Here is a 10,531-nt window from a genome sequence, read left to right as displayed (position 1 = left end):
GACAGCGATGACATGGCAACAAGACTTGTTTGGGAAATCCAACTTCGCCATACCAAGGCCAGTCTACTTTCCAATATTAATTGTGTTGATTGTGCAATGCATGTTTTGTTTAACTTTCTATCGCCAAGCGGAAGGTAAAATGATAAGTACATTAATAAGACGCACAAAAAACATTTGATTGCAGATTTGGTTATTCCTGAGGTCAGCGCCATCTATTGGATGGTGGTGATTGGAGTGGGTGGGGCTTAAGGGGTGACCTAAGGTCGACCGAAAACTGATGAATTCGCGGGCAAATGGCATAAAGTGCACCGGTGTGTCGCATGTAAGAGCTCTCCAACTTGATTTCCTGCAATGAAATGAACTTTTAACCAAACTAAAGTTTGATTGATCTTTCTTTTACTGGAAATTTCTAGTTCCAAAGAGAACTTTGATTAGTTAAATAAGCATTTGCCTTGCTTCTAAACCGGTGATAGCCATTTTTATCATTGTCAATGTTTCTCAACATAATCTCAAAATGTCTGTTCTATTGTTAATTTTTCAGCATCTACCTCGACTTTTAATTCAACTTCAACTCTACCCCTATGTAAAATTATATTGGTTAGTATTACAGCTCATTATATGTAAGTGAAATTCAAGATTTCAGGCAGCCTACGTTAGCTCATGTGGTTCCCAAAACAGACAAAGCAATAATATGCACACATGCAAGTACTGCTCACACACGATTGTTGAATATTACCATTTGATGAGATTTAGCACCATTGATTTGGATGCAGCCTTCCTCCTAGCTTTAATTTCAGTTTTCAAAAAAATACTTGTCAGTTTGTTTGCTCTGCAAGTGGACCCTGGACATGGAATTGTACCAAAATGTGTATTCTTTTTATTTCAGATCCCTTCTTGACATCACATGCAAAGTTTATTTCAAGAGATTCTACAGTCTACACTACGTCAGCTGTGTCCATGTGCAGCACATCTTTTACTATTCCACAAGGCAAATAACTCATCTCATTTAAATCCATGGCATCTCAATCTCCCAGTGGTTCTTCTCAATCTTCCTTCTTAGTTGTTGACAAAAAACATGACAAAGAGATGGATAATCTTCAATATCTGGCACCTGCTTCCATTCTAACTCCAAGTCCTAGTCCTTTATTGATGCCAGTTGATTCAAATTGGATGACACCCTCAGAATATCCTGTTCATTCATCCTCTACCCATATGAAAGCACAGTTTACTCGTGTAGCATATCCGAATTCACAGGAATCTGTTACGAATGTTCCACCAATTCGAGGAGTTGTAATGCCAGATTGTTACTCAGCAACAGCAATGGAACAAGAAGTGATGATGGAGACCACTTTCCTTGAAGACTCCATGTCCAAGAAGACCCCTGACTTATCTGATTGGCATTGCAGTCCACCTTTTCAATTTGAGGATGTGTCGGAAGATGTTGACATCTCTAACAAGGATATGCCATTTTCCCATTTCACGGAGAAACCTCAAATACCTAACGTGAAGCTCGAGTCGCCCGCTATTTGTGAAGACATTTGTTGGGTAGGCTGCACATTTGATCCACTCTATGACAGTCGTCTTTGTTTTACCCAATTTCTGGAACCTCAAGATGTCAAAGAAATGGATCCATTATTCATCACCACTGTTGAACCAATTGCACCACCATTTCTCGTTGCTCCCGTCCTTAACCCACCGTTAGCCGCTGGGAAAATAACTGCCAATCCCTTTCTTCGTTCCGATTTTCCCGAAACAACACCTCTTCAAGCAAAAAAACGATTGATCGAAACCAACGTAAGCCAATCTCCCAGAAAATTAACAAAAATGGCCCCGCATGTTATGCCTGTGAAAGTTGAATTACTTCAACACAATGCGCCGGTTTGGTTGGTGAAATCTGAATTCGAGGAATCCAGTGTTATTGATCCCGACGAGATTCGACTGCTTCCCTTCGCACCTTCACGTTTGGAACCACCACAAGTAGCTACTACAAAAGTCCCATTGAGTCGTCCTTCTACATCTTCGGTACCAAAGTCAAAAGTTGACATAGACGTGGATGAAGAAGGTAATTTATTCGCCACCATTCGTCTGATTGCCCCATCACCTTCCACCACATCAAAGAATGTTAACTGCAAAAACAAGAGGACTAGTAATCACTTTGGGCACTCTGGAAAAAATCCATCATCAAGGTTAAGCACAAAAAAAGTAACAAGACCCAAAAAAGAGGACCCATTTTCTGTCAAGAGTCTGGTGGCAAAGTTCATTGAAGCTGCAAAAAATAAAAAAATCTCCTAACTTTGATAACTATATATGATAAAACTTGGAGTTACATGTTTATTTAAGATTATTTTAGTTTATTTTTGTGTGTGCATGCAGTTCGCGGTTGTGAAATGTGATGACTACTGAAACCCCCTACCCCCATATTCCCCTTTGTCTTGCGTTTTTTGTTTGGATCCTCATTGTTCAAGTAGTCAGTTTCGCGTTGAGTTACAAACGAACCGGTATCGCATCAAAATGTTCGTCATAGCTTTATCTCCAAGATTTTATACCCTGTGATGAAACCTTCCGAAAATTATTTTGTAATAGTTCATTGATATTTTGTTTGTAAAACAAAACTCGCCAAAAATTGTCACTTATTTTCGTTGTAACGCAGAAATTCATCGTATCAATAAAAACAGATGCTTATATGAATGATCGCCTCCATTGTTATTTTTCTTCGAACGGTTGATTTTATAACGAACAATGAAATAATGACTAACAAAAAAAAAACAGCAGACATAACTTTGACGGAAACATTCATCATGCTGCTACCACGTCTTTTAATGTCCTATTAATTCGTCTTATATGCAGTGATGCTTATAGGAATTTTGTTCTTCTTTTAAAAGGTAATTTCATTTGAATTAAGTGCCATTCTACTATCCTTTTTATTAACACATTTAGCATTTTAATCTCACACAAAATGAGTATATTGTTTATTAAAAAATTAAAAAAACATCATCCCGTTAATAGGCCTAAATGAAATTCAACATTAATAAATTACATTCAAAGCTTTAGAGAAATGGAGAGCTACAGCCCTGCTACAGCCTACTTTCCATTTTCAAATTCCAACCGTCTTTTTTCAAAGAAAAGGAAAATATTCCCGCCGTTTCTACTAGTGAAATTTGGCAACATCTCGCTAGGAATTTTTTAGAGCCACCCTCCCATTTTCAGCCAGCCTTTACGCCACCAGAATTTTTTAGAGACCAGTTTGGTATTAGAACCGCGCGATTGTGAACCTAAAGCTTAAAACCGCCGGTGAGTTAGATTTATCTTCGAATATTGTCCACATCCTTCATCTTTTCGTTGTTTTAAGTAAGCAGTAATGTTTCTTTTGCCAATCTCTTTTTAATTCGGCATGGAAAGTATTTTAGTCATCATAGTTATTTTATTCTGCATTTTTCAAGTTGTAACCTCTAACAGTCATCTTCCTCCATCAAAGACAACGCACTAAGCTAGTCAGTGGCGGTAAAACTGTTCTGTGGTAGTTTGAAATAGTCCCTATTTTCTCTTGACATTAAACATTGACAGTTAACTTGAAAATGTTCACGAGTGTGTAAATTTGTAGGAAAATATATTTTGTTGTCGTTAGATTAAGTTCCAGTAAATTCTTGTTGAATGACGCAATCAAGTCTGATCGATTCACTCATATCGTCTCATCATTTGTAGGATTTTCAACAGAATGGCTGCCGAACCTGACATGCCCACTTTCAAGCTGGTCTTGGTTGGCGATGGTGGTACCGGAAAAACCACTTTCGTTAAGCGTCACTTGACTGGTGAATTTGAAAAGAAGTATGTGGCCACACTTGGTGTGGAAGTTCACCCCTTGGTTTTCCATACCAACCGTGGAGCAATCAGATTCAATGTGTGGGACACTGCTGGTCAGGAGAAGTTTGGAGGTCTCAGAGATGGATATTACATTCAGGTAAATGTCAGCATACTTGTATTCACATGGTCTCGACTGACGTTAATTTATCTTGCAGGGCCAATGTGCTATCATCATGTTTGATGTAACCTCTCGTGTCACCTACAAAAATGTTCCAAATTGGCACAGAGATTTGGTCCGAGTTTGTGAAAATATCCCAATTGTTCTTTGTGGCAACAAAGTTGACATTAAAGATCGTAAAGTCAAGGCCAAATCCATTGTCTTTCATAGAAAGAAGAATCTCCAGGTATGTTAATTGTACTAATAAAATTTAAATGCTATTGGCTAAATTTTGGTTTTATTTAGTACTATGACATTAGTGCCAAGTCAAACTACAACTTTGAAAAGCCTTTCCTCTGGCTAGCACGCAAGCTAATTGGAGATCCTAACCTAGAGTTTGTTGCTATGCCTGCTCTGCAGCCACCTGAGGTGCAGATGGATCCTAATTGGCAGAAGCAAATTGAAGGTGAATTGGAGGAAGCTCAACACATTGCACTACCAGAAGATGATGAAGACTTGTAACATCAACATATTAGGATTTAAGCCACTACACCCTCCCACAAATTTTTCCATCTGTGTTTTCTGCCTTCTATCTTAACCAATTTTTATTTGCGAGGTATGAAAATACATTGTGCGTCATAATACAAAAGTCTTTCGAATTTTTGTTTATTAATGCATAATTTATTTGCGCAAGCGAAAATATACAAAGTAGTAAATTAGTAGTAAATTTAAGACAAATTGAGTGGATAAATAAACTACTCTCTAATGAAAACATCGATACACTCGCCACCTTCAAATTCCAGACTAGACGGTGTGTCATCTTCTTCCAACATCTCGCCATCAAATTTAAACTTTAATTTGGACAAATCAATACCGGTTGCTTCCGCATACTTCTGCATCAAAACTGCCATAGGGTCTTCGGGGCGCATTGATATAACCACTTGTGCATTCCGGTTCTGACTCTGAACCTTTAACTCCAACAATGTTTCGTTGGAGCTGACGACAACTCCTTCTTTGCAGACTGAAGCATCTGTTAAAAAAAAAGCACTGTTACAACGTTTGTTAATACCAAACCCAATCGTCCAAAGTTTTTACATTGGAAAACCCATTGTCTTCATGCCACGGTTGCTAAAACCGATTTATGACGCTGAAATGGACTGTAGTTTGAATAACAAGTAACATACCAATGATGTCTGATATCCCAAGTGGCACTGTTTTGAGACTGTCATAGTCATTCAGTAGTTGATCATTGAAATATAGAATTATTTGTCCAGCATCCACATCAGTGATCTCTGATAATTTCTGGCAGATGGTTTTGAAATAATCAGCCTGAATAATAGTAATAATAGTAATAATAGTAAAAATGTAGTGGACTAGTTATTGATATGTTGGATGTTGAAGGTTACCCTTTTGATTTCTATCCTCCACACTTTTTGGGCAATGAAGCGTACTTTAACTACCACTATTTCATCGCCATCAAGGGTCTGATTCAATTGCTACACAAAAATATAGAAATTTACAGGCAAGAGAATATAAAAGATTATTTACCAAAACCAACTTTCACTTCTTACCGAATCATTCAATGAAGCACAATATAGTGGGTCCTCCTCACACTCAATTTCATCTTGTATTGCTGCAGGTACTTTACTGAGTTTACGTGCTGTAAGATCTTCTGAAAATGACACTTCAGGTGATATATTGATACAGTCTTCTATGTCTTCTAGAGTTTCCACTTGTCTGTCTGTTTCGTCGTGAACTTCTGTTTCATCTAAATCAACTTCTTGAATTTCTCTGTTTGGAACTCTAAGTACTTCTTCATCACTACTTTCATCAATCTGCTGAACAGGTGTTGGTGACACATTTCCAGCTGAAGTAAAAATTTTGGTCTCTTTTTTGTTGGCAAGATGCGGTTTTCCTGAAGAACAAACTGCTTGCTTTTCTTTTTTAAAACGCTTACAAGCACCCGAATATAAAGAACTAAAGTCTTCGTCTGAGTTGTCGGAATGTTCCGCGACAGACATGATTCAACAGCTATAACGTGGACTGACGTGGATATAACTTGCGAATTTACGATGGAAAACAATTATTTCGACTTACTAGATAACTAGAACAAGTGAAGAGAATCAATAATTCGCTTGCAATGGGTTTGATATTGGTTGACTAAAGCGTGACTAAATTGTTGTTACGTCTCTATCTTACTTCCAATGTTTACTCGTCCAGACATGTAAAATGAAACATGCATGGAACACTCAACTACTAGGCCGGACATTAAGCTATCATAGCGTAACTCTTTTCTATCCATCCTCTTCTCTGAGTTCTGTCTACCGCAGCTAAGAGATGGCGTATCTAGAAATGTCACGTATATTTTTACATTAGACAATAATTTTATGCATATCATTATTTTGGAAAAGTAACCGAATGTTGATCCAAATAAAATCAATCGCTTGAACCTTGAAATCAATCAGTTCAGAATTTCAAATTTCAAGTAAAATTTATTACCGCTAGATGTCGTATTCCACCAGGTGGCGCAAATCAATGGCCAAATTGACCATGAGCATTTATGACAATGGTTATGGCTTGGACACTAAGGACATCTGGCGGCCAGATTTCTTTTCAATTTTGGGGCTAAGGCCCCTACCTTCTTGGTTCTCTGTTAGTGACTTACTGACTTTAACTTCTTTTTTTCTTTAGTTGAGGTTGAGGCGTGGGTTTAGAGAGAAAGGTCGCTATTGTTCCTCGTTGGGGATTTTCTGTTATTAGTTGGGTTGCTTGGCGGATGTGTAAGTTCTTGGTTTTTTATGTTAGTCTTCGTTGAAGCGTGGGTTTTGCGAGTAGGTAGCCATTGTCCCCTACCTTGGTTCAGAAAGAGTCGCCATCATCATTTGTTTGGGGTTTGAATTAGCTTGACTGCTACTTGTTAGGTAGGCATTTCTCAGAACTTCTGATGGGTTTTAGACTTAAGTTGGTTATGGTTAGGGTTGGCGGTTCTTGAGCTTGCCATTATTCTTGGTATAATTGATTCGGTTAAATCACATTAAATTGATACTATTCTTGGTTGATTTAATTAAATTCTATTGCATGTGCAGTGAGAGTGGCCTTAAAGTGTTTAATTTCAATTTTTATTTGTAGACGAATTTTGATGCTAAAAAACTTGGAAACTATGCTGTCCCCATGTCGAGAAGCTGAGTAACATTCTGCATGTACAATGTTCTGAATGGTAAAATTATTGACTAAACTGATTGAATAATATTTGTTATCATAACAATTGTAATTTTTTATTGCAGGCACCTCTTAATGTTAGGAACTTCAGCAGTTCAGCCATCCAATCTAGGACTTGCATCCAATTGTGCAGGCTGCATGGAAGTCTCATTTACCTCTGCGTGAACATCATGAACACAGACACTATTCGAAGGTGACAATCTTATCCAGTTTAGATTTTAAAATTAAAATGTGATTAAGCTTTGCATCCATTGGTTAGTTTTAACATTTTGGGATTTTGTCAAGTCAACAGCTATTTCCTTCAGTCATGTGTTCTGTTATGGATTTTTTAAAGGGGAGTTTGTTGTAAGCAAGAAAGGCAGATACCAAAAGAAGTTTTGTTTAACTGTTCCACTGTAGAGTATTCTTTAAAGTTTAAATGAATTTGTATTTAAATCTTAAATGAATCATCTAGTTTTATGTAAATTTATTAATTTAAGTTTCAACAATAGATAATGTTGCCATATAATATTTGGGTTGAATATTTGAAGTGATATAATGTAGCATAATTTTTTAAAATTTCATACAGCATTTCCAATGATGCTGAAGATTAATTTTACTTTGATTAATGATTATAGGCTCATGTTTACATAGCAGTGGTGTTGCTGTCCAATGTGGCGTGTTGTTGCAGCCTATGGTGGTGAAAGATATCTGCATCAAGTTGCTGTTCCTTGTGCATCCAAGGTGCTGGTTTTGTGCTACAAAAGTGACATCCAGTATTGTGTTAAATTGCTATTTGTGTCTGCAGTTTACCTTTTAAATATTGAGAAGGTGTCAAAAAAGTAATATGGGAAGTTAATGTCAAACAAATAATAAACATGTCCGCGTTGGGGGAATGAGGATGAAGTTGGGGTGGGATATTTAGTTAAGATTTACTAAAAGAAGTGAGGTATATCTTTTTAAATGAATATACAGAACTTGCTGATAAAATCTGTTGTTAACCCATATAACCTTCCCCACTTACACATCCATTCCTCAAACCTTATAAGCCTCAACATCAAATCCCACATCCATTCCTCAAACCCCACAATCACCAACATCAAATTCACAAAATTGTTATATACCTTTAATTGTATTTATATTAAAAATAAATAAAATATCATTGTATATAAATTATGTCAACTATATTCATTCAGGAACATCTACAAAGTAAACAATTTAATAAACAGAGCGTCCGGTTCAGGACAATTTTTTTTGTGCGAGGCTTTTTAGCAAGCAATCCGCCACCCAATTTGACAAAAAGTGATAGTTTGTTTTCATGGAACTTGCGTCAGGCGGTTAAAAAATTTCTAGTTAAACAATCTTATGTAGAAATGTGCATCTAGTTTACTGCTTGATTATTTAGGAGATGTGTTAAAAGCAATTGTGAGTAGCCAATAAATTGAACTAATTCGCTTTTTCAGAATATTTTGAAGATAAATCACAAGAAAATCTAAAAACAACAGTGATCTAAAACCAAAATATTCAGAAAAAGTTACTTCTATTTTTTAGCTACCCACGATTGCTTGTAACACATCACCTAAATTAATCAAGCTTAAAGAATCGCAAAGTGCACCAGTAGACTAGATGCAAATTTCTACATGATTGTTGAACTAGAAATTTTTTTACCGTATGACGCAATTTCCGTGAAAACAAACTGCCACTTTTGGTCAAATTGGGTGGCGGATTGCTTGCTAAAACTCGCACATGCAGTGTCGGCGTAGATCCAGGGAGATTACCTGGAAATGGAAGAAGAGAGAAGAGTGCGAGGCAAGTTTTACTGGGGAGCGATTAGTCATAATAGGCTTCCGGGTTAGACTCATGACCCTCTAAAAGTTTTCGTCGGATCATGCGCCTTCCAAGTCCCCGTTCGACCAGAGCCCTCCCCTCCTCCTGGTTTCACAGCGGGTGAGTGACCACCGGCGGGCGTTGGTTAGTGGTTAGTTAGGGAAACGGGGCCACAGAAAAGAAGAGAGCCCAGATATGCACTTGTAATATATCTAACAAATAAACAATTTAGCAGTCTTGAATAACAGCATTCTCTCGTCAGTTTCACCATTCAATGGGTCAGTCTATGGAAAGGTGGCGACGGATTCAACTGAAAGGAGATTTAAGTAAGATTTTATCAATAACGAGGCGTAGAGAAACAAGTCAACAAAAAACAATGGAGATGAGCACTTCAAAAATATTGAATCAAATCAGCAAATCACAAATATGCACTAATTGTTGTCATATGCCATATCCTATAGTTCAGGAAAAATCATTCTTTTGGGCGTCTAATGAGTACTAAATGAAGTACTAACTCCTTTAAAGTCCGAAAGTAGACAAGCAAATTACCAAAGTCTAAAAAGTGAGCTTTGTGGCTTACGGTCAGTTATCACACAAAATTATCTAACGTTAACTGCCGAAAACTGAAAATGATCCCAGCTCTAGCTAAATCGAGACATACTAAAGTAAGAAAAAATCATAACAAACAAAAACGGGTAATAATAAACCTAATACTCACGCAATACTGCTACATTATCACAACCACAGTTATTTATTTTAAGGTGTTATTCTCTGGAAAGAATATTTTCCAAAATTCTGATCATGATAAAAAGAAGAGGTAAAAGGAATTAGTATAAACTTTATAGTTTATAGTACAACTTACAGTAAAACTTACACCACAAATATGGAGAGAATTCCAGTTGGATATTTTGCATTTGTTTCAATCATAATTCTCTTTCTTTGCAATTGAAGAACAGCCTGGATCATGCTATTTTCCTTTCACGAGGATCTCACTGTTTCAAAAAATCAGACATCAAAAGAATTGATAAGGGTGAGATTGCAAGTCAAGGAAATAAAAAAATACTAATTGTTAAATCAACTACGCAGAATACCTATAATGTTGGTTTCACATTTAATCTGCTTTACCACATTATGCTATTTAACAAAATTTTTGAAATGTTTAATAGTTCACTTTATACTGCCTCGAAACGTGAAAGACAGCAACTAACCGTGCACTAAGTCACTAACCATGGCAGTCATTGTTGTTATTAAACTGCAGTGGCACCTGGTGGGGGATTTCAGGACTTTCCCTTGCTAGGAAAAGGGGTGTAAGCGTTGGTTTCGTTGAAAATAATAGTTTACGATTTAGCAACCTGAAATGTAAAAAAAAAAAATTCAAGTTCATTAAAGCTCTTCGGCAAAAAATTTGCTGAGTCGAAATGAAGCCGGATCGATTCGTTTTCCAAATATATTGAATTAATCCCAGGTTTTTTACACGATTACTTCATGACATAACACCATGACACCATGACATCTTTGATAATGATACTCACGTACTATTCTCCCCTC

At 36.8% G+C, this 10,531-nt stretch overlaps 3 protein-coding genes and 2 long non-coding RNA genes across 7 annotated transcripts; 3 read left to right on the top strand and 2 right to left on the bottom strand.

Annotated features, from left to right (window-relative positions):
- The first annotated feature begins 286 nt into the window (after positions 1 to 286).
- On the top strand, positions 287 to 2,688 carry LOC124337640. 2 transcript variants are annotated; one of them, XM_046791677.1, is made up of 3 exons: positions 287 to 466; positions 542 to 597; positions 887 to 2,688. In XM_046791677.1, the coding sequence occupies exon 3, from the start codon at positions 1,015 to 1,017 to the stop codon at positions 2,290 to 2,292; it is 1,278 nt and encodes a 425-aa protein (XP_046647633.1). In that variant the 5' UTR covers positions 287 to 466; positions 542 to 597; positions 887 to 1,014; the 3' UTR covers positions 2,293 to 2,688. The 2 variants fall into 2 exon arrangements, with proteins under 2 accessions (XP_046647633.1, XP_046647634.1); XM_046791678.1 differs by lacking the exon at positions 542 to 597 and having other exon boundaries at positions 291 to 378.
- Positions 2,689 to 3,162: 474 nt separating this feature from the next.
- On the top strand, positions 3,163 to 4,617 carry LOC124337642 (GTP-binding nuclear protein Ran). Of its 2 annotated transcripts, none has more exons than XM_046791680.1 (4): positions 3,163 to 3,291; positions 3,703 to 3,958; positions 4,017 to 4,205; positions 4,265 to 4,617. In XM_046791680.1, the coding sequence occupies exons 2-4, from the start codon at positions 3,716 to 3,718 to the stop codon at positions 4,478 to 4,480; spliced, it is 648 nt and encodes a 215-aa protein (XP_046647636.1). In that variant the 5' UTR covers positions 3,163 to 3,291; positions 3,703 to 3,715; the 3' UTR covers positions 4,481 to 4,617. The 2 variants fall into 2 exon arrangements, with proteins under 2 accessions (XP_046647636.1, XP_046647637.1); XM_046791681.1 differs by having other exon boundaries at positions 3,230 to 3,348.
- LOC124337641 (NFATC2-interacting protein-like) lies at positions 4,609 to 6,242 on the bottom strand. The gene is made up of 4 exons (XM_046791679.1): positions 5,530 to 6,242; positions 5,365 to 5,454; positions 5,143 to 5,287; positions 4,609 to 4,988 (listed from the first exon to the last, which is right to left on the bottom strand). The coding sequence occupies exons 1-4, from the start codon at positions 5,977 to 5,979 to the stop codon at positions 4,714 to 4,716; spliced, it is 960 nt and encodes a 319-aa protein (XP_046647635.1). The 5' UTR covers positions 5,980 to 6,242; the 3' UTR covers positions 4,609 to 4,713.
- Positions 6,243 to 6,585: 343 nt separating this feature from the next.
- LOC124337921 lies at positions 6,586 to 7,987 on the top strand. Its single transcript, XR_006917565.1, has 5 exons — positions 6,586 to 6,614; positions 6,655 to 6,967; positions 7,088 to 7,175; positions 7,243 to 7,370; positions 7,795 to 7,987. It is a non-coding gene; the product is annotated as an uncharacterized LOC124337921 (long non-coding RNA).
- Positions 7,988 to 9,120: 1,133 nt separating this feature from the next.
- On the bottom strand, positions 9,121 to 10,066 carry LOC124337925. Its single transcript, XR_006917573.1, has 3 exons — positions 9,858 to 10,066; positions 9,702 to 9,778; positions 9,121 to 9,293 (listed from the first exon to the last, which is right to left on the bottom strand). It is a non-coding gene; the product is annotated as an uncharacterized LOC124337925 (long non-coding RNA).
- Positions 10,067 to 10,531: the final 465 nt, after the last annotated feature.

Source organism: Daphnia pulicaria, chromosome 4, assembly GCF_021234035.1.
Source record: "Daphnia pulicaria isolate SC F1-1A chromosome 4, SC_F0-13Bv2, whole genome shotgun sequence".
Classification (NCBI taxonomy): Eukaryota; Metazoa; Arthropoda; class Branchiopoda; order Diplostraca; family Daphniidae; genus Daphnia; species Daphnia pulicaria.
This window is presented reverse-complemented; position numbering and strand designations above follow the sequence as displayed.